Source organism: Falco biarmicus, chromosome 10 (genome assembly GCF_023638135.1).
Source record: "Falco biarmicus isolate bFalBia1 chromosome 10, bFalBia1.pri, whole genome shotgun sequence".
NCBI classification, from domain to species: Eukaryota; Metazoa; Chordata; class Aves; order Falconiformes; family Falconidae; genus Falco; species Falco biarmicus.
Genome location: NC_079297.1, coordinates 25,916,428 through 25,943,010, shown reverse-complemented (window position 1 = coordinate 25,943,010; position 26,583 = coordinate 25,916,428). Strand labels below are relative to the sequence as shown.

At 47.6% G+C, this 26,583-nt stretch overlaps 1 protein-coding gene across 5 annotated transcripts in view; it reads left to right on the top strand.

The window, feature by feature from the left end:
• WT1 (WT1 transcription factor) overlaps positions 1-26,583 on the top strand; it is a 43,552-nt gene that overhangs the window by 4,856 nt on the left and 12,113 nt on the right. For all 5 annotated transcript variants that reach the window (XM_056354425.1, XM_056354429.1, XM_056354427.1 and 2 more), the window contains 5 exons: positions 2,360-2,482; positions 2,700-2,802; positions 8,615-8,692; positions 18,043-18,145; positions 19,488-19,638. In XM_056354425.1, coding sequence (XP_056210400.1) covers positions 2,360-2,482; positions 2,700-2,802; positions 8,615-8,692; positions 18,043-18,145; positions 19,488-19,638 — 558 coding nt within the window. The remainder of the gene's footprint in view (positions 1-2,359; positions 2,483-2,699; positions 2,803-8,614; positions 8,693-18,042; positions 18,146-19,487; positions 19,639-26,583) is intronic.

Genomic DNA, 26,583 nt, shown 5'->3' with positions numbered 1-26,583 from the left:
CTGCGCACACACCTGTGCCCGGCGGCCTCACACCGCCCCGGCCGCGCTCGGCCGGCCCGCCGCCCTGCCGGAGCCCGGGAAGGCGGCGGCGGGGAGCGGGGCCGGTGGCCCGGCTGGCTGCCGTGCTCCGCCGGGCCGAGCGGGCTGGCCGCGGAGGGGGGTGGCCTTCAGCTCGGGGCTTCCTCCCCGCCCGGGCAGCGCTGCCTTAGCCACAACTATTTTCGGCGACACGCAGCGGGCTCCTTCGGCAAGAAGGAATTCGGCAAAGGGTGTTTGTTTGCACTTTTTTTTTTTTTTTTCTTTTTCGTGGATGGATAAAATGTTCTTGCTTTGGCTCTTCTCAAGGTTGAACTGCTATTTCTTTTTTTTTTTTTTTAGCCGGTTCCTCCGACCGTGGGAAAGACACTACCTTGGCTCTGCGATGACATTTCTACCAAGTTTGGGATGGGGTGGGGGTTAGGAAACTAAGGCTTTGAAACCTCAGCCCAATTTTCTTCTCCCTCGCTTGTCTCTTTCATCCAGCTGGGCTCCTCCAACAACTGGATGCCCCCAGCACGCCCCATTCTCCAGCAGATGTACAACTTTCAATTATTTTCAGCACATTTTAATCAGGCCTGGCTCTGATAACGCCCTAATTAAAGAGACCTCGCTATCGGCAGCTCGGTTCAGAACTCAACTTTCTTATCACATTCCTGAAGCTTTGGGTCAGGCAACACCGGAAAATGTGGCCAAAACCTCGTTCTGCTCCGAGCTGCGTTTTGAAGGTCACCGCAAGTCTGCGCCGGGCCAGAAGCAACGTAGAAAGTGTCTGTTTTCTGCAAGTTAAAAAATGAGGCAGAGGGAAATGGGGAAAAAGGGAGTTGAAGGTTGATCCTCTACCCTGAGGGCTAAGGGAGGAGATAAGGAGCGAGAAACAGCTGTGGGATGGGAGCCCGTAAGGTACCGGCCTGTCAACGCTGCTCCCATCGCCGGGAAAGGAGCTCTGCTCCTAGGACGAGGGGGATGTGAGAGGGACTTGGCCGGGGACAAGCCAGTCCAGCCCCGGCAGTCTCAGGGCCAGCTTAAAATCATCGCGAAGGTGAAGGTTTCAAAGTCTTCTGGATTACTTTTTTCCCTCCCCGTCGCTCGCTTCATTTCATCCTCGCAACCCCGTAGGTTGTTAATTAAGTCCTGTAATGTCCCTGGATCCAGGCTGTCTGCAGAGAGAATAAAATAGAGAAGCAACAGTCGGATCCCTTTGCTGCCCCCCCACTCTGTCCTCTCTGACCCCCCACCCCCCCCGTGATTACCGACCGGCGGGGGTGAAGCAGAGACCTGGCACCGAAGGGAACTGAAAGGAGCCTGCAAACAGCCCCGAGTGCTCCCCCCCCGGCTACACGCCCCATCCAGACGGGGCTGGGGGGGGGGGTGTGTGCCCGTGCTGGAATAAGCGGGTTAAGAGAGAGGGGGGGTGAGGGAGGGGGTGCTCGTCGCCCCTTGGGTTTCTTTTCCCAGCCCGCGTCGGACTTTTGTTTTGGTTTTTTGGAAGAGTGGCTCTCGGAGCAGCTTGGTTCTCGGGGTAAATGCTGATGAGCCGAGAAGCCTCTGAGATAATATTACTTTGTAATTACTTTTTTAGCTGAAGTTGTTTAGCCAGCTCCAAGTCATTAATGAAAGTTGGTGTCCAAGCACCTGATTTACGATTTCGTGGCGGCCCGGGGTCAGCAGAGGTGGTCTCTTTCCATCTGAATCTGCTCGATGTAGGAAACAAAATAGCCTGTTTATTATTTTGGAGAGCAGTTTTCGCTGAAAGGAGGAGTTTTTATTTTTGCATGTAACATTCCGCCTCTTTATTGCAGACTCTTCAGAAAGCGGCTCTTAAAAAAAAAAAAAAAAAGGAAAGATTAAAGGGTAACTTCTAAATTGGAAACGGCAGAGGAGTACGCTGAGCAGATGGGAATCTTCCTCTTTAATATGAACAACAATTAATGAAAACATCCTTTTTATTACCGAAGCCGATCTGTTCTCTTTAAACACGAATGAGACTTCCGACTGTCCGCCCCTCGGAGCGGGCTGCCCGGCCCGGCGCTGCCCGGGGGGGTCCCGGGGGGCTCCCCCCGCCCCGTGCCCGCAGCCCTACGAGGTGCCTGTGCGGGGGGGGGCGGGGGGGGGGAGCCACGGAAGGGGCACAGCCTGGCCGTGGTTTTTCCCTCGCCGTGGGCAGCAGCAGCGGGGGCAGATCCACCTGGTGCGATAAGTGCGAAGTATTGCGGTGCCGTGGGTGCATGGCGGTGGGGACCTGCGGCTCCTGTCGCCTGCTCGAAGGGGCTTGGTGGGAAGCTGGTGGCACCTCCTAACCGCGCTGTGGTCTCTCCGGCAGGTTATGGCACCGTGGCGTTTGACGGGACCCCGAGCTACGGCCACACGCCGTCTCACCACGCCGCGCAGTTTACAAACCACTCCTTCAAACACGAGGACCCCATCAGCCAGCAGCCCTCCCTAGGTAACTGCAGCCTCCACGGGCCCGTCCCAAAGGGCGCTGGTGGCAATCTGGAATGACTCCGGAGTCGTGCCACTGCGCCTCACCTGCCCCGGCAAGCCTGGCACGGGGCTGGAGCTGCCAAAACTCTGGGACCCGGGACCCTGCAGCCCCCTCGCAGCACAGGGCGCGGGACCAGCCGGTGGCCACAGGGGCTAACTCTTTGCCGCTTTCTCCGCAGGGGACCAGCAGTACTCGGTGCCACCCCCGGTGTATGGTTGTCACACCCCCACTGACAGCTGCACGGGCAGTCAGGCCCTGCTCCTGCGGAACCCCTACAACAGGTACCTCCGCCGGCAGGGAGCTCTGCCTGGCCTCCTTTTGCGCGGGTTGTTGCTCGGACGTGGTCTCTCCCCGGCATGCCGTTCAGCTTTCTCCTTTCTGCAAGGAAACATATTTTTTCCTTTCTCAAAAGAAAAATAGATTCACACGTAGAAAAACCCCAAACAAACAACAACAACAACAAAAAAACCAAACCAAAAAGCCCAATCCACCCACCCAACAAAAAAAAAACCACCACAAAACCAGAAAAGATTCTGCACCCTCTGCCCCGGGCCTAGCTGCATAAGCTCGGGGGAGCTGCTCCCTGGCCGCAGGTGCTGATCACCTTTGGGAAGCAGGAGCCAGACTGCCCGGCCTCCCTGGCACATGCCAGTCCTGGAACCCTCTGGTGCGAAGGGTTTGGGATTTTCTCTCATCCACGCCAGGGACAGGTGCCCACGGCAGCCAGCAGAGCCCAGCTGTGGGGCTCCACCAGCAGAGCCTGCCCCAAACCCCGCTCCAGAGCATCCCTCACTGCCCGTCCCCAGCACCCCCACACTGCACCCATCCCCTCTGCCCCGGCTCAGGCTGCGGAGCGCAGGGCGTCCACCCCAGCTGCAGGATCCGACCTGCAAGGTGCACCGGTTGGCCCCTGCCCCTGTGCCTTCTCCCTGCACCCGGTGCTGGCGATCTCCCCAGCCGCTCTTCTCCGAGGCCGGGAAGGTGCAGGAGTGCTCAGCGGTGCGCAGCACGATGGGCAGAGCATGGTACAGGCAATGAAAACTCGACTCCGTCCAGGGGCTTTGTTTTGCCCTTCCAATGGCTCCCAGGAGCGACAGGGACTGGCCTGCAAGGAGGTTATTTATTGAAAACGGGACAATAAACCTATCGGATTTCCGTGCCGGGAGAAAGGTGCATCTGGAGCTTTGCTGGAAGCACAAACGCTCTTTGCCAACAGACAGGTCCATGGCAAGCACGGCTTCCCGTTTTCTTTGGTCTGGCATGGAGGCCGGGCGTGTCTCTTGCAGTTTTACAACGTCTTTAGTGAGCAAAGAAGTTCCCCAAAATTTATTCCTCAACTTTTTGTGAACTTGGAGCCTCTCCCATATCTTGGAGTTGCTAAGTAACTCTCGCATACAAAACAATATGCCTGCGCGAAGGAAGCTGTGAGCGGCTCCTCTCGTAGGCCGGTTATATCATCTCTGATTAATCAACACTGGACGTGGGACAACAAAATTCTGTCACTTCCAGAAGCCACTTTGCTAATGAACGTGAGTTGACGTCAAGGGAAGGAGGGAATGAGGTAATGAAGGAAGGAAAGAAGCCTATCCAGAGAGATTAGCTCGCAGAATAATTGGCGGGGCGAACTCCTGCGCTGAAGTGACAGAGATTGCTCGCCTCGTAGGGAAATCTATAAATACGGTGTGTAGGGAGGCTAGGGGAGGGCAGCTCGGAGCCACCGCTCTCCCCAGCACCGCAGCCCGCGGGGCTCGCCCCTGCCGCCCTGCCGGGGCCGCCGGTGGAGGCGGGAGCACGGCGGGCGCCCCCCCCCCGCGCCGGCCCTGCCCGTTTGTGCGGTGAGCGGTGCCACCCAGGCCGGGGAGGTGCGATCCCCGTCGGAAGCCGCTGCTTCTGCCGAGAGCTCCCACCTCCAGGTGCCCCGGGGGGGTGTGTGTGGGGGTGAGCCCAGCCTGGCATCGCCCCGCCGCCGCCACCTCCCGCCCAGCTCCGGGGCGCGGAGCCCGGCGCGCACGGGCAGCGCTGCGGAGCCTGTTTCTCCCCGAGCCGAGCCCTGATACCGCTCCGCTCCCTGGGAGGTTTACTGCCTGCTGCGGTGGGATCAGGGTTTAAGCCCTTAAACCTCACGCGAGCCCGTACTGATGTGCGGGGGTGTAAATCAGGGCAGAACTTGTTCCACGTCGAGGGCAGCTGTGCAAAGCCTGTGCCTGCATCTAAGCCTGAACGGGTGGGTGGGCTCGGTACGGCCTCCCCTGTCCCCCCGCACACCTTCCACAGCACCTGGGGACACCGGGGTTCCCGCTACACAAGTGTGCTTCCTAGAAAGTGGTGTCACGGCGGTGGATGAGCAGTTACGGTACAGAAACGGACATGACTCATTAGCCGCATCCCCAACGGCCTGGAAACCGACCGCACTGTCTTTATCCATATTTATATTGATATGGCGAAATCGTTACTTTATTTTTTTTTTTTTTTAAGACCGTATTTATTCCGCACCTCCTTTGCGAAGGTTTGTTTTGCTTTTCGCGGCTCAGGTGGAGTTTGCCGGCTGTGCTTTGACGACCGGTGGCTCGGCTGCCTCATCGGCAGGGATGGGGCGGTGAGGCTGCCCGCCGCCGTGCCCGTGCCCGCTGCGCGCCTCCCTGCGCCCATGGGCGGCCGCTGCGCGGGGCGCGCAAGGGACTGCGCCCACCCCGGCGGTGCCGCCCCGATGCAGCGCGCAGCTGCCGTGCCTTCTCTCCCGGGCCACGGCAAAGCCGTCGGGAAGGCAACAGCTTGGAAGAAATGGCTAAAAGATCGTAATTCTTACACTGGAAGCAAAAGTATCTCGGAAATCTCTCGCCTCGGCAACTACTCGCTGTGTTTATAGCGCAGCCCGTTCCTCTGCCAAGGAGTACTGCGCCTGTTGTTGATAGCTGGACATGGATGACAAACCCGCACAGATTGCAAGTGTGCGCTAGATGACTAGCATTTGTGGGTCCATTAAAATGGTGATGTGAACTTTTCTACCTCGCACTGTTTAATGTAGTAAACATGCTCGATGTTGAAAATTTACTGTGAGTCACACTTACAAAGACTTTAAAAGTGGAGGAGTCTTGGTTCAGATTATAGCTCTTTCTGTGCAGAGGTCAAGAACTCGGCAATACTGCAATGCAGGCCAAAACAAACTCTATATGATCTACTACTGGTTTCCTTTTAAGTTCCCTTTTTGCTCAGCGTTGACTTCCTTTTATTCCACTCCAACTTACATTAATCCCCGTTGTAGGAACGTTCCCCCCCCTTCCTCTCGTTTCTCTTTAAAAGCATCTCTGTAATGAAAATAAGTTATTTTTAGCGTCGTCTTTGTGGCCGTTTGGAGGGCCAAGGATTCAGATTGGGATCGGTGCAGGCATATCCCCGGAGACCCCGCTCTCCTTCTAATCATTCAAACCTCATCCAAAGCCGAGATTTGGAGAGGAGCTGTTAATTCCATGAGATCATCGGACGGTACTGTCAATAGTCGATCGTGGCGAGGTGTAAACGGAGTTAGGGATGCCCTGTTCTCTGTCACTTGTCAGATGCGAGATGTTTAAGCCTGCGTCGGTGCCCGACGGCCCCCGGGCAAACGTGCCTGACTTTGCTTTTACCGGGGCCCACCTGCCGCCGTCCCAGGGCCGCCTCAGCACGGCTTGGCACAGCCCGGGCAGCCCCGCTTCCCGAGGTACAAGCCGCAGGGCCCCGGGCTCAGCACCGCCGCAGGAAAGGTGCTTCCCCCGCTTCTGCCCTTGGCCGCTGCCGGCGGCAGGGATCACGCGCACCCCCTCTGCAACCCTTCGGAGGGGGGTGGGGGTGCCCTCCCAGGGCAGGGGCATAGCCCGCCCGGGCGTGCCGAGGGGCCGCAGCGGATCCCGCGGGAGTCCGCTCCCGGGGGCGCGAGTCAAACGGCTCCGTCCCCCCACGTCGCGCCGCTGCAACGCGCCCTGCTCGGCTCCGTCCCGGGCTCGCGTGGGTCTGAGCCGGGCTGGCGTGGGGGTGCCGAGCCGGGCTGGTTTGGGGTGCTTTTGGGGTGCTGAGCCCGGGCTGGCGTGGACCTGAGCCGGGCTGGCGTGGGGTGCTTTTGGGGTGCTGAGCCCGGGCTGGCGTTGATCTGAGCCGGGCTGGCGTGGGGTCCGAGCCGGGCTGGCGTGGGGTCCCAGCCCGGGCTGGCGTGGGGTGCCGAGCCGGGCTGGCGTGGGTCCGAGCCGGGCTGGCTTGGGGTGCCGCGGCCGGCGCCCGCTCCCCCCCGCACTGCCTGCCCCCGCTCCTGCCCCGCCGCAACCGCAGCGGGAGGGCTACGGGGGTGCGAGGGCAGCGTGGCCGCTTGAGCCAGAGGCCCCGGCCGCGGCCAAGCGGGACTGAGCGGCCGGAGCGGCTCCTCTCGCCCCCGCTCGCAGCGCCTCGGAGGACGCGCAGCCCGGCCGAGTCCCCGCCGGCTCCCTCCGAGGCTGGGGCCGGCCCGGGCTCCGCCGCTGCGGGAGCCGCAGCCCCGGGAGCGCAGCGCTGCGTGCCGGGGCGGGCAGCAGGAGGTGCGGACGGGGAGCTGCACCGCGCCGCTGGGCACCGGCCCGGGCTCGGGGCGGCTGGTCTGGGACGCTGTCACCCACCGGCGGCAGGCGGTACGGTGGCTGCGAGCTAGTGACAAGATGAATGAGTGTATTGCTTTATGAAAAAGCAAAGGAGGGGGAAAAGTGGATATTGTGGGGGAGGCTCTTATAAATGAACTGTCAAGCGAAAGAAAGTTAAAGGGAAATCTCCTGCTGTAAATGCATCGGGCGGGCACTTCTAATAAAAATCAGGGTCCTGGAGGAATTAATTACAGCAGCATTACAGGAAGAATTCGTGGAATTGCAAAACGTAGTTGGCACAGACCAGCACGGACTGCTGTTGCGAATGGGGAAACTGCGGGAGAGTTTAACAATTCCTGAGCTGATATGCAGGACATTGTAGTAGCATAATAGCACTTCAGACACACTAATGAATAATAGTGTCCAGTGATACTGACAAATGATATTACGCATACTTCGAGATTGAAGTCACTTAATTTGGTTTTATATGCAAAAGCTTCCCACTGGAATCTGACTTTTTTAGGTCTCTTCTACCTGCCACGAAGAAAACGAATAAGAACAAAAAAATACCCTCTTTAATAACAAAACGATATAAATTCACCGCACAAGTCCAGCGAATTTAGGTGCAATTAATCAACGGGGAGACTCGCGCTTATTGTGAGCGGCTGCTCCCCGGCATCAATCACGGAGCGCGGCTGAAAGCCCCGGGGGCTCCCGCCTCCTTCCCCCCCCGCCGGGCCGAGCCTGCGCGGCGGCGGGGAGCTGCGTCCCGGGAGCCCCGCGGCTCGGCCCGGGGCGCCTGCTCGGCCTCGCCGGCTCCGCGGGCAGCCCTCGGCCCTTGGGGGGGGCGGCCGGGCGGGGCTCGGCGGGGTTCGGCCGGGCTCGGCGGGGCGCTCGGCGGGGCCCGTGGCCGGGCTGCGCGGCCGCGCTGCTGCCTGGGCCGCCCGGCGCGGTGTGTGCCGGCGGGGCGGGAGCGTGTTCCCGCGGGGAGCTGCGCTTATCGCGCGGCCACTCCATTTTTCTCCTGCTTGTCAAGCCCCTCTATGTAGTAACATCCATCACGAGTCACGATAGCTGTTTCACTCCATTAACCACGTGGTCTCTCACACTCCTGGTTAGAACAGCTAACAGATTTGCTTTTTTAAAAAACAAATAATCTGCTTCGTTAGCCCGCCGGGGTGCCTATATTCGTTTCATTAATTTCAGTGTGTCAATATCGGATATTGCTTTTCTGTAAGGAAAGAGTTTTACGCCTCCACTTCCAGCTATTTACAAATGGACGGGCTTGCAGATGCAAAGAGACTTTTCAGCCCATAGCCATTCTTTTCTTTCGTTTCCTTTTGCTGTTTTAAAAATCGATAATACGTCGGTAAAAGGGGTTATATAAAATAAATCGACTTTCTGCTGTTGTATATTGAAAAACCATAACGAAGGAAAATATTGCTGCCTTGATGTATTGTTTTTTCTTTGACGGCTGTCATTTTAGTTCTAATTCTCCGCATTTTCCCAACAGTGACAATTTGTACCAAATGACCTCACAGCTTGAATGCATGACATGGAACCAAATGAACTTGGGCTCCACACTGAAGGGGTAAGGTGCTTTATCCTTTTTTATTTACTTCACCTTTCGCCCCGGTGTAGCTGCAGTACCGTGCAGACCTTCCCCCCTAGTTCACCACTGGCACCCGCTCCCCAGCACGGACAGCCACCGCCCAGCTCGACGGCGGCCCCGCGGCCTGTGAGCCCCCGCAGTGCCGGGCCCAGAGCGAGGGGCCGGGGCAGCTGCGGCCCCTCCGCGCTCCGCTCCTCGAGCTGTCGCCCCTTCCCACCATCCCTCTTCCCTTTCCCTCCCTTCGCCAGGCCCTGCGTCCTGTGTCCCGGCCCTGCCGCCTCCCGGCTTCCTTCCTCCCGGCCATTGTCGCCCTCCCACCTGCCGGGAAGAGGCTCCGGCCCGCCTCCCCCGCGGGGCTTCCTGCCGCTGGGCGGGCAGGAAGGCCCCGAGGCGCCGCGGGGCCCCGCCGGGGTGGCGGCCGCTGGGGGGGCGGCGCTGCCCGGCCCCGGCCCCCGCTGCCCCGGCCCCCGCTGCCCCGGCCCCCGCTGCCCCGGCCCCCGCTGCCCCGGCCCGAGGGGCATCGCCCCCGCGGCCCCCCGGCCTCCCGCTCTGCCGGCCGGGGCCGGGGCAAAGGGAGAGGAACCGGGGAGGTGGCGCGGAGCCGCCGGTGCCCCGGTCCCCGCCGCGCCCGCTGTCCTGTAAGGCCGGCGGGGATAGGCTGGCGCTGCTGTGCCTCGTGTCACCGACGAGTGCCGCCGTGAGCAAAAGAGCCACCTTTTGGCCTTGGCCGAGGCGAAGCCAAAGGTTGCCAGCTCTGCTGTGGGCAGCAAAGTGGCAATGAGAGGTCCCCTGCCCGAGGTAGGTAGCACTGGCTGGCTTGGAGAAGTTCTCTCGAAGCATGTGCAGCCTCCTCAAGCGGATGGTGGAAGCCTAGAAAAGCCCACATGGAAGCCTAGGAAAGCCCGCATCCATCTATGCCGTCATGTCCTTGTCCATAAATGTGAAAACCTTGTCCAAGACAGGCTTTGTGTCCAGTGCTGTAGTGTGGTGGAGGAAAACATACTGTGGGGCTGCTTCCAGCTCATTCACAAGTGGCCTGTGAAGGTTGGAGGGAACAGACAGTAGCGTCGCAAATTGCCGGTATTGACATGAACAACAGAATTGAGCCTGAAGAGATCTGTCGAGGAGCTCTCGTGGTTAGAGAAGATCCCCAGAGCCTACTGTTGTGTACCGATCGGTGTCTTTGCTGCCAATCCTTTCTTTTTAAAGGTTATTTCCTACTCTTGGTTTTTTATAAGTCTTTTTTATTTCCTCTTTAAACTGTACCCTTTAAAGATCAGTCATTGCAATATTAGACACTGTTTTGTCTCTTCTGAGGAAAATATCCTGCAAAATGGAGAAACTCATCAACCTTGACTGAGGTCCAAGTTATTAAAGCAAGGAAGAGGTTATTCTTTGGGGAACTCAGTAAAATAATAAATAAATAAATAAATAAATAAGACACAATAGAAATATTAAAGGAGTACTGAACAAAATAAATGGCTTCTTACTTGTCCAGGAGTCAGACTGTTAGCAGTGTAAACTATGTGACCTAGGATGCATGAAAGGGGGCGGGGGGGAGAAATCAAGATGAATGATCTATGGTAAAACAAAGCTGAAAGTTTTGGTATAGGCCAAGATTGTAGAATCTGTGGAAAATCAGTGCTAGACATAGCCTCATCACTGGTAATACGAGCCAAAATAGTTATCTGTCTTTTCTGGCTGAGAGTTACAATACACAGTACCTCCAATCTCAGTTGCCATGAACATAAGGTATTCTTCCCAAGATTTACATCTTTAAAATATATGAACTGTTCATAAGTGATTTCCAGGCGTTTAGTATTTCAGATACTTTTCTCAATCTTGTAGTTGGAATTTAAGAATTTTGGAAGCAATCTTTCTGTTGAAATATGGAGCTTCTAGATTCTGTCCAACGATGACAGTCCTTGTTTAGCTCCTTGCCTTGAGTTCTCCCTAGCACTTCTTCCTGGCTTCAATAAGACTTCTGCGTGTTACAAGAAGGAAGAAAACATTACCGCTAAGTTTTGCAAATAAAGGACTCTACAGTTATATAAAACTTACGGGTCACATGCATTTTACTTGACAGAGGATCAGTTCAGCAGCTTGCTTTCTGGGTTCGTGTTCAGCATAAGTTTAATGTGCTGGAATGAAGCTGCTGCCACGCAGTTCAGGTAGAGGTAGTTAGCCGCTTCTGCGCTGAAGTTATCTAGCAGTTTAGCCAAGAGCGTTCTGGTTTTAGCTGTTTACATTCTTGCCAGTATTTGACTGACCAGCTCCAGAATCGCCTCACTCCAGATTAAAAGTTTGAAATCTGGCAAGGGATACTGTCAGGTGGCCGAAGCCGTGTCCTTTTCGCTCATTGTGATACCCATTCCTGTCGGGCTGCAGGCTTACCAACAGCCCTGTTTGTGTGTGACCTGAAGCAGGAGCCTGGCAGCTCAACTATTGAATTATTTTATCTTCTCAGAGCCTGCTTCAGCCTATGGCTTTAAGGCCTTGGAAGACTTTTTTTTTCCTGAATGTTTTTTTCCTTCCCAGGTATTTCAGTTTCGGATATTGGAATTGAGGGCAAGAATTTTCTTTGTCTCAGTGGGTTTTGGTCTTTGAGAGCTTTCAGTAGGTGTAAGCGTTAGGGAACTGCAGAAGGCACGGCCTCAGCGACGAGCAGAGGTGCGCAGCAAAGGGTGTGGAGTCCCTGGCCAGCCAGCACTACGTGGTAGAGAAAGACACACAAGGTGTACAGAGATGTTGTCCTCTGGCAGAGTACAACAGCGTGATAGCCTGGCAGGGGAAGGGGAGAGAGGTGTAAACGGGGAAGCAGATAGAAAAGGCTGCAGTCATGGATTCTAGATGTTTTTACTTGCTGGCAAACCAAAGGAGGTCTGATGGCCCAAATTGATCTTCTGTCTGCAAGTTGTCATCCCTGGCGAACCCACTACAGCTACCACATAGTCCAGACGAACTGAGTCTGTGTTGTAGAGTTGTAGATTGTCACTTAGGCTCTGAATGCCCAAGCTGTGCTTGTAACTCGTGTGAGGGAAGAACGGTGCCTTGGGAGCTCGTCTGTTGATTATATGTGGCCTGTTTGTCCACAACTGCTCTGTCACCTTCTGAACTCTGGGTAGACAAGAGGGAGGGCTGGCTTGTCTGCGAGAGCTGTCACACAAACTGGCAGCCTCAGGGATCTGAAAGGAAAGCTTCGTGGTTAAAGTCAGTGAACATCACGGTGGGGCTGGATTTTATCTCTTCAGACTATTTGCAGATGGTTTGTTCCTCATTTTGTGGTATCTTGTTTGGAGCAGCTGAGATCAGATTTATACTCTTGCAGGAAAGTCAGTGGGTCCTTTGTTTATTACCCTGAGAACTTGTGTCCCAGACATCTCAAAATGAGCGTCCCACGTCAGTGGACACCTTCCCCTTCAGCTTCTGTCTTTAATATTTTTGTGTTGCTTTCTTATTTGTCCAATGTGGAAAATACTGCTTCCCTTCATAGTGTCATTGTAGAGGTGGACCTCATGACTATAAACCCCTCCTTGATATTTTGATGAGTTCTGTATGGAAGTGACACAGATATAACTTATAGCAAGCAGGAAATGATATGGCACTGTAGGCAAGAAGTGTAGCTGCATACCCAACAGCAAGACTTGACAGAAATACTGCATAGTTGTCTCTTCAGCTGCTTGAGTAAAAATTTTTGATCCATATTTCCAATAGTCATCTGAAATATAGTCTATAACCAGACAAAATTTGGTTTTTTCCCTTTTGGTTTTGCTTGGGTGTTAAATAGTGTGTTCTGTGGAAATTTGTATTTGTTGCTGTTTGCTCTGGCTCGCTGAAAGGAGAATTAGGTATCATCTCTGTGAAACGCTATTAAAATTGCATCTAAAACAAGACAGTGAAAACTTATTTGTCTAGGAGTGAATTGTAAAGGTTTTTCTGTTTAGCTTTGGTGGTGGCGGTAGTAAAATCTGGAGGTGCAGAACTTCCTACTTGGGTTCAGTTCTGCAATCAAGATGAATTAGAAATGGACAATGACCTATTGTCTCTAATCCTGAATTTCCCCTTTCCCACTGATAGCTGAGGGTCTCATGCTGAAGGGAAGTGTTGGGTGAAATCCTGATTCCACTTGGGTCAGTGGTAAAAAAAACCCAAACCAAACAAAGACTGTTGAAGTCAGAGAGACTGGGGTCCCCTGAATCTCCCGTGCCTTCCTTTCATCAGCCAGCTGGTTTTCTCATTGAAGATGGCAGAAGGGCTGTAATCTGTGAAATCACATTTTTTAATATTCCTTTGCCTTGGAAAGTGCAGATAAAAATGCAGCTTTATACTCCACCCTCCGTTACAGTATTAGACAAAAAACAGGCAGAAACATGATCTTCTATATAACTAATCAGAATCTTTTTGCTGTCTCCATACATATTTTTCCCAGGGTGCTAGGATGGTAAATATCTTAGCAGAGGGAATTAACTCTACTTCTCTTCCTTTATGTTCTGTTATCAACGGGACTAGCCCACACCCTCACTTTGCCTCATTTTTGGCTCTGTTTCTAAACCCTAAAATTCCTGTTCCTGCATTGAAACACAATTAAATTGAGGCTTAATGTGGTGCCTGTTTTATGTAATCTTGCTTTCTGGCTTTTTTTATTCTTCCAAGTCTGAATCTCATGAATCAACGTGTATTCACGTTTCGTCTGAAATTTTCTAGCTCTCCTCAGTATGCCCTAAAGCTTCCCTTTTTTGGTTTACGAAATAATAATAAAAAGCTTAACTCTTCAGATTAAGTTGTAACTGCTTTATACATTAGACAGACAATTTCAGTTAACAAAGTAAAAATGGTGTGAGAGAGAAATTGCAGCTTGATTATTTTTTAAAATTTTCAGATTAGAATGACATCTTTTATGAGTTTTTTTTATAACCACTTAGATTGATACAACTCTCTAAAGCTGCTCTGTTTTCCATCACACATTCTCATCGGTAAAACCTTCATTTTTATGAATCTTTGTACAATCTGTTCAACTTTGTGATTAATCATTTTAAAAGAGCTACTCTCCGAGTGCTAAGGATTTGCCGGGCTAATGGTAAACGCAAGCACTTCTAAATACTCCTGCAACGCACACCGAGCTCTTGCTCGGCGCTTTACATTCCCAGTTACCTAGAGTTACATTTTATGGCTGTGTTTCCAGGTCTGTTTCTGACTGCCTAGAACCACAGAAAAAAATACACCAGGTCCTTTTTTTTCACCAACTAACTTGAATTCTAAATATTTATCATCTGGTTCTGCCTTTGTGTAGTTCCCATTGAAGTTAAAGGGAGTTGTATATTTACGAGTAAAGGCAGAACCAGGCTGTGAGGCCAAATCCTTCCGTCTGTGCTCAAACAAAAATGTCTGTTGGATCCTGGCAGGCCCGTTTGGCTGCATCAAGTCTTGCTTAGTTTTGACTCCTTTTAGAACTTGTGGAGGGAGGAGTTGCTCTAGTGTCTCTCCAAACTGTAACTCTGGGCCTTACTGGGGATTTAAAAAAATTTTTTTTCTTCTTCTTCTTTGATTAATTCAACTGTTCTCCCCCTGATTAGCCCCCTGGGCTTAGCTGAATTTCTGCTGGGGGCTGCTCAGCCCGTGGAGCCGGGGAAGACGCAGCGTAGCAGCTTTGGCAGCGCTCTCAGCCGTGCTCTGAGTGCACTTGCAGCAGGGCAGCGAGCAGCTCCCTTGGCAGGTCTCCAGGCTGCTGTGGTGTTGCCTGAGCAGCCCATCCTGCTGGGAGAGAACACGTGGCTCCTGGTCCCAGAAGCCTGTCACTCCCAAAGTATCAGTGTTTACCTACCCTGGATTATCGCTGTTCATCTGAACAGGGCAGGACAATCTCTAATGCATCTTCTTTCTAATTTATAATGCAAATATTATTAGCAGACCTGGGGTGTACAGTGTACACATTGCAGTGCTTTGGTGGAGATCTAGGCTGTTGTCTAGTCCTCAGAGGCTCTTAGGACAAATTTTCATTGTTATGCTGGTGGGTTTGGTGGCCTAAGTGTAACCCTAGGGAAGTGGTTGAGTCACCATCCCTGGAGGTATTTGAAAGACGTGTAGATGTGGCACGTAGGGACACGATTTAGTGATGGACTTGGCAGTGCCAGGTTAACGGTTGGACTTGATGATCTTAAAGGTCTTTTCCAACCTAAATGATTGTGTGACTATGATAAGGCATTGTCTCTTTGCCTAGTTAAACACAGACTAGAAAAGGTGAAAGTTAAAGAATCTCCTATCCTCTTAAGACTTCCATTTAGTTAATGTACTGCAGGTAAAATTCATCTTAAATTAAATTTAAGTAATACTTGTATTACTCATGTATGTGGCATTGCATCTGATCATCATCTGTTTGAGTTTCAGTAATGTATTTAGGAGACTTAGATCCGTTCTTCTATCAGTGCTTTTATATTAGTTTATAAATTGCAGCAATATGAAACAAGGCAGTGGTGCGAACCGTGGCATACATCACGGATGCATTGAGTAAAGATGCTGCAAGAAAAAAAATTGTATTTCACAGTGAGGTTACTATCGATGCAGAGTGAAGGTTGAAGCTCAGGAGAGCGGTGGCGTAGGGATGGTTTGTGAAAACTCCTCCTTCAGTGTTCCAGTTTCTCCACTGACTGGAAAGAACATTCACCTGTTATTTTCTATCTCCCCGAAGGTCGGATTATTCCATAGTGCTTCGTAGTGAATAAATAGCATTTTAACTGAGAAATCTCACAGATCCATTTTGCTGTCATCATCCATATGACCACGCTGAGTACCAGCCAATGCTGATGGAAACGTGCCCAATGTAAAATGGGAACTAGGGTTCCTGGTTATTAAAGCATCTCTCCTAGGGAGCTGGTTAAGTACTTAGTATGTTATGGGTCAAGAGGCTCAGAAAACAGGTTTTAATCTTTAAGGCTTTGCAGTTGTATGTGCAGTTTTAGTGAGGTATAACTAGAAATACTGGGAGGAAATATGAAAAAAGCTGAAGGCTGAGGAAGGCTTCCCAACTGTGCAATGAAAATTGAGATGGAGATCATCTGGAGGATACCTCCCATTCACAGAGCCACTCCTTAGGGCACAGGCAGGGACTTTGTTCTGCTTTTTATTCCTGGGGGGGAATTATTTCAGAACTGACTGGTCATTACAAAACCAGTTATCACTGAAAGATGAAAACCACGGGAGTTTGGAGGGAAAGTTAGGCTGTGTTTCATGGTATAAGCTTTCACTGCCTATTCCTGTTCTTCCTCCTAAAGTTTCTGTCCTGGGAATTCTTCTTATCTAATTCTTCCTATCTGTTTTGTGTATTATTTTTATTGTAATGTGTAAAGTTGGTAGTAGAGGCGTGAATGAGAGGTTACATGGTTACTTGGGGTGACTAATGCCGAAGTTCATGTTTACCCTTGATTTGCTGCTAAGTTACATACTGGCAGTAGCTTCTACTGCAGGACTTCCTCCTTACAAATGGTAGTTCTCATTTAATTTCTGTTTTAAAGTGCACTGTTTAATTTGTGATCGGCATGGATATCACCCTGGGTTGGGTGCTTTACAGCCATTTTTTTTAACATCTATGGACTTGCTGCCTGCTGGTGGGGAACCTGAACTGAGCAAATAGTAATTTGTTACTTGTGATAGGGAACAAAAGGCCACATCTGGGCCCTAAGCAGAGATGACACCCTATTTAGCCTGATGTGCTACATACATAGAAAAGAGTTTAATCCATTTAAATCAGATAATGGTATCTTCCTTTATTTATTATTACAGATATTGCTACAGATCAGAGATACTTTCTTGCTGCCACCCTATAACTTACTTCATTATGATCACCTGTTTGCCACTTAAAATTGAAATAAAGAGAGCATACCTTCCTAAAAGGTGTCCCTTTTGATTTGAAGTAGCCGGGTGGAGCCAGGATTTGAAACTAGTATTTTAAGCAGCCAGGGAAGCGATCTAAAGGAACACATCTGCCAGGTGGCAGCCTGCAAGCCACTGTGGGGACGTGTAATGAGGAACGCAACCCCCATGCTGCAGTAAGCGCTGCTCACAAGCACTGCTCCCCTCCTCTTTAGCGAGGGTCACAAACCTCTTAGACGTCTCCTGCATTCCAGTTCCACTGGCTGTTCTGCAAATCACTTAAGAGGTTTAAAACTTCCTTGTAATTCTACTCTGCACATGAACTTTGAGTAAAGAGAAAGGAAGGACCAGTGAAATGAGCGTCTGGGCCTCAGGGACCCCTTCAAATTGCTATTGCAAGCATTTGGCAAAGCCTGGGATAACATCCTATGTATCCATCTTTGTCCCTAGCTGCATGCCCTTGGGCTTTGTTCTGGGCTTTCTAATTTCTAGCGTGGTGTAAAACATGAACACTTACCGTTGCCAGTGTATATTAATACATGTGGCAATGTACATGCTAGTGTAACATATTAATTTAAAAATAAAACCTAAAATTTATTTACATAGTTTTGATGTTAAGAAGTTTGCAAACAAGAAACAGCAATGTTCCTAATGTTCTGGACAGGAGAACACAGGCTTTTGAAGAACACGATTAGATAAAACGTGTGGTTGTGACACCCCAAAACACAACAAAGGTTACAAATTTTTGAAATTATTGTAATGATGCTGCATGAGGAATCTTGAAAATTTATACCTAGAAGAAAGGTATAACCTGGTTTTGGGTTGTTTTTTTTTTAATTTTTATGAAGGGTTCATTTGTAGCGCATCCTGCAAGCTGATATGTGGGATAAATAATTTGGACACTGGTTTGTAATCTCTGTTTATGAGTACATGACTGCTATTCTTATAAATGTCATCACTTTCTTGGTAGTATCTGGTAATATCTGAGTCATGAGGTGCTGACAAAAATCCACTGCACTTAATGTGAAACTTGAGGCATTTTGCTCATTCCAAAAGATATTAGCAATAGTCAGCCCCACATTCAACTGATAAATAATGTGTATATGTGCACATGACACAGTTATGCTGCTATGTGGATTTTTTCTCTTACCTAAAATCTTTGTGGAAATATATAAGAGTTAATGATATTTGTTTTTTGGGTTTTTTTTTGTTTTTTTTGTACTGGACTGTCTTAATGGCTACTACTAGATGTATGTATGGAGTCATTGCATTGTGCCAGCGGGAGCAGCACCATGCAAAGCCAGAGCAGGCTTCCTTTGGTGAATTTCATTTGAACTTGGATATCCAAGCTATAGAAGCAAACTCTGCATACATTGTCACTGACTTAAGAAACGAAACCTGTCACGTGGAGCTGAGTACTGAAAAATATTTAATTTTTCCATTATTTCCCTCTTTATTTACAGCCATACAGCAGGATATGAAAATGAGAACCACAGCGCTCCCATGTTATACAGCTGTGGGGCCCAATACAGAATACACACCCATGGAGTTTTTAGAGGCATACAAGTGAGTATGGTAGGGCATTCTTTATAGGGGAGTAAAGCTGCTGACTGTTTATCATGGTTTTTATAATTCTGTCCTTGATTTGCGGTTTCCCTGCGTTACCAAGAAATGCTTGACATAAGTGTCCTGACTTCACTGAAGCCATTGAAGTATAATGTAAGGTATCTTTCTGACACAGTCATTTAGAATTGTGTATTTCTTCTAAAGTGTATCTGCGAGGCAATATTCCTTACCAGCTTCTCAGGATGGTCCAAAATATATGATCCGGTTTCCACCTTCTAACTCCAATCGCTTTGGCTGTCAAGCGTCTGTGGTTACAATGGATTATGTCTGATAACTGTATATAAGAAAGTATTAGATGACATTTTGCTTTTATGGATTTCTGAAACTTTACTAATTCAAACGTATTTCCTTAAAACAAAATATAATAAGTGATTGTTTCCTAATGACAAAGTAATTAGTGAATATTTGGAAGGAACTTACCATTCATGGGAGTTAATTTCCTCCCATTCTAAAACAGTCATACCATCAATAAATGCCACTGTGAAAGATGTACTTTCTTAAAACTGATGGCAAAGTCATTACATAGTATCTGTCTCTGTGTTGCTGTGTGTTGTCAACATGCATCAATGTTTTTAGATGGCGTCTTTTCTCCTTTTCCTTTTCTGTATAGTTTAACAAGTCATTATTCAGTGGCAAGCTCTCAGAAATAGGCTTGTGAGCCAGCTTTTGTTGAGTGAATAAAAGTAAGCAGTGGACATTGTTTAAGGAAGTTAATTGTCCCAGAAGGAAAAGATTGTCTTTGATGGAACGTTGTGGCAGTGGCCAAAATGCATTAAGGCTGAACTATTCACCAGCTCCACCTAGACAGTCTTTCTTGTTTTGTTTTTTTACCTATTTGTGTTAACTCAGAACATTAATTTCCCTGTCCTTTAACTTCGTATGAATATTTAAAATAGAGAGGAGGATGGTACTCTGGCTTGTGCTCTTATCTCTTACAGTGGTATAAGCCTGAAACTGTTTCATACACCAGTGAATGTTCTTCCAGGATTATGTGATTATACGTGAGGTCAAAATGTGGTCCATTTAGTCGTGCATATAAATACTGTGAGAGAATTTAATAAGTAGAGTTCACTGTGTTTCACCTTCAAATAATTGTTATACTCTGTGCAAAGAACAGGTTAAGTTATACTAAGGTTATACTTTGTTAATGTAGAATAAAATAAAACTGCCTGTTTGCAGTATAATGTATTTAAGTATCTCTTTGTCATGTAGAAATGCCTCTGATTGTTAAGTAAAAGCTTGGGAATGTACATGTTGCATTAGCAAGTCTCTGTCATTGTAGGATGTCCGACGGGTGCCAGGAGTAGCTCCAACTATTGTCCGATCAGCAAGTGAGACAAATGAAAAACGTCCCTTCATGTGCGCGTACCCTGGCTGTAACAAGCGATACTTTAAGTTGTCCCATTTACAGATGCACAGCAGAAAGCACACTGGTAAGTGTCAGCATGGATTGGGATAAATCCCGTTGCAGCGCTGGATGGCAAAGTGGGTAGGGTGATTTTAAAATAGCATAAGGTGCAAGAAATGATCTGCCAGGTCAGGGGTAGTGAGAATCTGTCAGATGAGTACATATGCTCTGTCATCTGGGCAATCCCTCTGTCGGATGCAGAAGACTCTCTGAATCTAGTGAAGAAAACCACAGAGCAGCACTGGCAGGTACTTCACCTCCCTCCCTCTCTTAGTTATAGGGCATCACTGGGGCTGCGAGCCATCTTCCTTCTTATTTTTTCCCCCGTTTCATTTGGGAGCATCAAAGCTTGCTCCAAATCTTATCTTGCGTTAACTATCAAGAAGCTTCCTCTGCAAGAGGAACCTAGACATGTAGCATCCTCTAGTCCTGTGTAAGCCTTTTCTGGTTGGGGATGGAGGCAGGGATTGGCAGATGAGCTTCCTTGCTATGGGATCTTTCCACGAAGAATCGAGCCCGAAGCCAGTTATTTGCAGACTAAGATGGGGATTTTCTCTAAGTTCAGACAATAGAAGTTACATCTCAAAATGTGCAAATCAAATGCCCTGTTGCACCTTGCCAAAGAGTAAAGAGAATTAGTTCTCCTACTGGGAGATTTATACTGTTGGAAATGTAAAATTATGATATACCTTTAGGTATGCTCCTTATGCATTTTTTGATTGCCTATTGTGTTTTTATTTAGACAGTTCTTTCTGTGTTAATCTAGAAATCTGTGGATAAAATCTGTAACCATGGATGCTCGGTTAGCCATTAGTGTGGCGGATGGTCAAAGGGATGAAACAGGAAGGCAGTCCATACTGCTGTGACATAGCAGATTGTCTAACAGTTCACACAAAATAGTTGCAACTTTTTCCTTTTGGAGACCATGTAGTGACATTTGTTAACTGCATAAAATACTTATAGGCGAGAAATGAACATTACAAAGCATTTTTAGTTTTGAAATGGGCAAGTCACAAAATATTCAGGTAGACATCTGCAGTATTTCTCAGATTACACGTTCAAGTTAATTTAGATTGTAACTGGAATTTAGTCTTTAGAGATCAAGGTCTACAGAAATGTTATTCTATTTTCTGTAAATAATTTGGAAATGTGAAAATTTGGAGGTCTTTTGGGGTCCATTAACTGCAGTATGTTTCTCGAGTATGCCTAAACTGTTCAGACCTTTTCTCATAATCACTATTTCTTTCATTCTTAAATTGATTTACTCTGTATTTTAACAGTCGTAATTTGTTTGTTCTGCTCCTGTATTTGATTCCATTTAGTTGCTTGTCTTTCACAGTATTATTTATGGATGCATCACAAGGACTTCAGCTTACATCTTTTTTTTTTTTCTTTCCCTTAACTGGAGATTTTCAGATTTATACCAGATATAATCTAGACATGTAGAGTCACCAAAGACATAGAGGATAAGACTATGGCCATCTAATATCCCTAGAGAGGCTTCTCCCATTGTCTTTGAGGTCACACATGCCCCTTCTCTGCTTTACACTACAGTGGAACAGGGTAGAGGAAAAACATTTTTTCTCCTCAGACGCCTCTTATGTACAGGTGGGCCCATATCCTTCTGCCACTGTATTTTGATGTGCTGACAACAAAACTTATTTAATTCTCAGACCTTTGCAAGTTACTTTCTGCAAGAAGACAGCTTGATTCCCAAAGCTTGTATTTACCGATACAAACATTGCCATTGATAAGACCATACAAGCTTTCAGGGTTGGTTGCAGCTAAAGAGAGGAAGCACTGTTGGTATGATAATTGCTTGGGTAACTTGCCAGGCTGATGCATTCAAAGTTTGGATCAGAAGGGAGTTCTCCCCTTTATCGGGCTGTCAGGTTTTTGTCCTCAGCCTGTTGTATGAGTACTAGCCATTTTCTGTAATTACTGTCTGGAAATTTTACTTACCAAATTCCCAGCTGCTGTAGAGGCTTAGGATATGATGCTCTTCATTTCTCGTCTCCTCCTGTGGTCTGTCAGTCCTAGTTTTTGGGAGTGCTTGGTGAGCTGTACTGTGCGGGAGATCTGGAGTGGATAGTCTACAAACACGTCTGAGTTAACCTGTTTCTTGGCTGCTTGGTGTGGTGGAGGGTCTGGACTCAGTGGCCATAATGGTCTTGTTCAGTCCCACACTGTTCAGGAGTCCTGGGCAGTTTGAACTGACTGTTGTGATTCAAATCCATTTCCAGTCTCCTTTGTAACTTCATGTCTTTCTCTATCTAACCCTGACTTGTGTCTCCTGCATGTGGAAAAGCTGCTTGTCAAAAGCAAAATTTGGAAACCAGTTTTCTCCAAGGCCAGATCAGTCATCATGATGAAGAATGTTTGTGTCTTCGTAACAGTTACGGTAGTTGCAGTTCACACTTCCTTCTCTGCACCTTCTTTCTTATCTCCACCTGCTTGTTTTTATGTGTTAGGGGATATCTTAAGGGGCCGGTATGACTCAAGCGAGGCTGTTGGTTTAGGTTGATAATTAGGTGGCTGTCTCTTAAGCTCTCTGATCATCTTTCTGTCTGTAACCCGATGAACTCCAAAATCCCATTCTCGAGTTCTCTACTCGGTACAGAAATTGGGCTTGGTGGAATTAGCATATTAGACAGAAAGTAGTTGGCAAACGTAACACCTAATGTATTTACTAGACAAAGGGATGTGTCTCTTCTGCTTCAATGTTTCGATGGGGAGGAATCCTGATGAGCCAGTGTAAAGTCGGGAGAGCTGTCAGATGTCAGCTCAAGCGGTTACAGTAATTTGGTGGTGTTATGGTATACCTCTCTGCAGCCAACATAACATTTTAGTAGTCCTCCTGTAAGGTGGTTCTGGATTCATTCATGGGTTTGAAGCTCTTCCACCTTTCTTAGTGTAGCGGTAGGTCAGTTTTTTGAATTATGAACACATGATTTGAAAACAAGCTGTTACATATATCTAATATTAAACCAGCGGATAGTACGTTTGCAGGATAATGTTGGCTCTTGATTATCTTTTTTCTTTCTATAATAGATACTTGCAGAGGACTGGCTCATCAGGTCTTCCATTCTTCATCAGTTGCATTACTGCAAAATTGAGCAGGGCCCTGAAATACAAAGTTGGATTCTGTAATCAGTCTTTAGCAGTGTTTCAACATAGCCTTAGTTGAAAATATGTTGACATTTTGTACCCTCCAAGACTGCGTATCCATTGTTAACAATGCCTTTATTGAAACATGTACAGCCAAAAAAGCTTTTTTCTTATCTCAGTGTATTTTGCTGCAGCACATAGACCTCTGAAAGGAAATGCAAAAATACATGTAACTTTTCAACAGTTCAGCAAATAATGTGAGTTGCCATCCTGTGGCAGACTTCAGAGACTTCTTTGCAGAAACAAATGGTTGTCTAGACCTCTGTACATTTCATTTGTGCTGGAAACATCAACATTCTTGCCAGAGACCCTTTGGGCTCAGTGTCACACATTGGAAAAACTGGATTTATCCTAACAGAAAGCTGGGCATCTTTGCAGAGAAAATACCCTCTACCTGTTTGTCAGGGACATTCTTCAGCCTAAATATGCTCAACTACAGGTATGAGCTTTTGCAATGAAGTATGAGAGTCTGTAAACCAGGAAGGTTGTCCTTCGTGTGGCAGGGGACTCAGGTCTTGGTGGGGGATTTCTGAAGCTCTGGGGGGTGTAAGTAATGCAGTCTAATAATGATTTTTATGCTAAGCATCTAACAATCATTTCCTTGCTTTGACAAAAGCAAATATCCTTTTACTGTGGTGTGTGCCACCGTGCTGCTAAATGCTTTACAGTCATTAGTGCAGGTCATCATTACAACACCTCCGAAAGACAGAGCCCAGTCCTCTATATACAAAGACGATAGATTGATAAATGGGTGTAATTGTGCCGGAGCAGGGAGCTGCATAGGCTCTCCCCTTAAGAGTCTAGCGTGGTAGCTCCCAGGGTAGCACGCTTTCATCGATGTCGCTTTGAAATCCTGACCTTCGTACTTCAGCTGTGCGATACCCTTCTGCAGAATACTGTGGAAGCTGAAAGTTTACAGGGGTTCAAGAAACAACTGGACAGATTAATGGAAAGAAATTCCCATTAACGCGTGTTACATAAAAAGCCACCTTTGGCTTATAAAGCTGCTAACTTGTGAACTGTTGGGTACTAGGAGAGGTCCAGGGAAAATACTGCTGCATCCTTGCTATCTTCTGCTCTCCTGCGGGCATCTTCGGTGAGCCATGGTGGGAGACTGCTGGCCTCCCCAGCATGGGCTGCTTTTAGCCTTTCATTTCTGTGGCATAAAATAAGGGCACTTGTGTATTTAGAATACAAGATTAGTGTCAAAACAGTGATGACATCTCACACCTGAACTACAGTGTGAAGATGACAGAAAACGTTACCTATAAAGGCTTCCTACTAAATAAGAAAACATAAATTTTATCTAAGTTTGCTAAAGCAAATAATAGTGAATAGAAAAATGTTACTATTAGCGAGGTAAAGTTGTGATTATGGGGTTGTGCTCGTTTAATTAAGTGGGTATACAAGAAAAGAGGTTTAAATTGATGAAGGGAGTATAGACAAGCCTTCAGATTCTCATTCAAGATCTGCCTCCTCTCCTCATGTTTTCTTGTTAGCGGTGCGCTTTTGCTCTTGCAGCACTCCTTAATTAAATACAATAATTATGAATATTTTGTGCAATGCTACAGCAGTAGGAATATCTGTTTTTCCATGCCTCTGGGCAAATAGGTTTCATCCAGAGAAAATGTGTGTGCTTCTTCTAGTTTAAGTTAACTATTTTTGAGCAAATAGATTTATTTTATTAGAAACATTTATTGCAATACATGCAAAGTCTGATTCATACTTGTTCTGCAATTGTTGAGCTTTATTTTTTCTAAATATTTTCTTAAATATTAAAGAACTGCTATTCGCTTTATCCCTTCTCATCTTGACTACTTCATTATGGACTAAGTTTAGCCTTTCTTCCATGTGCCCTCTTTCAGTAATGAAATGTAAATAATCATGGAAGCCTCCAAGCCACAGGGGGAAGGACTGATGAAGCTTCCATCTTCATCTCCTGTTTTGTTTTGAAATTGTATGTGGTCACATAGGAAGGTGACAGTATTATGGGATGGTTTTTGGACATTAAAAGACTTTAGCCTTTTACTGGGGAGGCTTTAATAGGCTTGGGGAAACTAGACATTGCTCTAACCCCTCTTGGTATAGTGATTTAATGAGGTGCTAACAGACTTTTTCTAATCAGGGACATTTCTGTCGTTCTGTTCCGATGGAACTTAAGGGGATTAACAGGTATGTGACAGTTGGCTTTGGGCAGGCATTTTGCGTGGCACTAACTGGCATGGGAGATATAGAAGGAAAGGGAAATTAGACTTTCTGTCCAAATATTGTGCCTCTTTTTCTCTGTTTGCTTATTTTCTATGCAGTGTCATTGTATTTCTCTGTAAGCATCTTGGTTTGATTCCTTTAATAGATGCATTGGTTAAATTTGTCCTTACTTTGATCAAGATTGTATTTCAAAGTATTTAATTAAATACTTTCACGTGCATGCCATCAGACCTGCTATACTGTTTTATTCAAATACCTCCTTAACCATCTTCTGCGTTTATATTGCAATTAGCAGACAATCATCCTGTCACTGCATTCTGCTCTGCTGACATTCCCCCTCTTAAATCTGCCAGAGGGCTGAATTCCTTGGAAGTAAGTGTTTTCTGAAAAGCAGGCACCCCCCAGGGAGTCCTTGCGGTCAAAGTGTACGGAACTATTTCAAACACCTGTGGCAACTTTAATCCCTTATGCTAATAAATTAAGCACGGCAGACGTGGAAATTGTCCACACCTAGGTTTGAGAATCTGTAAACTCCTTTGGGTGACTGTCACAGGAAGTTAACTGGTTCTCGCAGATTTAGTTGCTTTTGTGAAATTTTGATCTGACCCACAGCAGTATGGATTTGGAACACTCTTCTTAATATGCTACTTATATGGTGCTACCTCAATCAGAATCCTTCTGCTGGAAACTGAGGTAGTTTGCACTGGTATCTCAGAATCACTTTTTCGTCATAGTAAAATGAGAAATGCAGGCACTTGCAGTGAAGACTTATGAAAGTGGTATGTGTTTAAAAATATACCCAGAGAAATTAAACTCATTGCTCACTTCAGCTGATGCTCTTCTTTAGGTCCTTCCTACTGGACCTTTGTTTTACATCTCGGCTTTCTACCACAGACAAAGCAGGGCCCAGCTGGCCTTGTTTGTACCTTCCAGATAAACCCCAGGATTTTCCCAGCTTTGCAGTGAGAGATGTTTCATTTCTTCTTGTGCTGAGAGGCCTCTGTGCAGGGCTGTGGCACCATAAACAGACTTTTTGCAGGTATAAATGTAATCACATCTGGGGCACGTGCAGGATTCCAGTGTTGTGGAAAGGGGCCTTACACTAGATGTGAATCAGATCTGAAAGATCATACAGCTCCTCCTGTAACAGCATAAAGATTAGGGCTTTTTGTGCTGGCCAGATTTTACCAGCTCTGTGGTTTGCTACATGAGCAGTGTTTCCCTCTTTCCTCAGGCTCCTTGATTGCTGCATTGCTTCTTGAATGTTTATGTGGTTGATGAAGTCCCTTACATTGAAACCCAGGATCATTTGAGATGCTAGCTTGTTTTTTAAAAAGTCAGGATCTCACTTTTCATCCCAGAGAAAACCCATCCAGAGGGCCTCTGCTGAACTGTATGGGAGGTGGAGGGAGAGTTTATATTTACATAATATATTTATTATGTTTATGTTTACCTGCGAGAGGTGTGCAGCTACACGAGAAATTCTATTTGATGGTGCTTTATGGAAGGAACATCGTTTGCATTTTGGGGAAGAATGTGTTTTTCTGTTGTTGAATTTTGCTCTTAATTTTCTTTTAATTCATTTAGTGTGGTT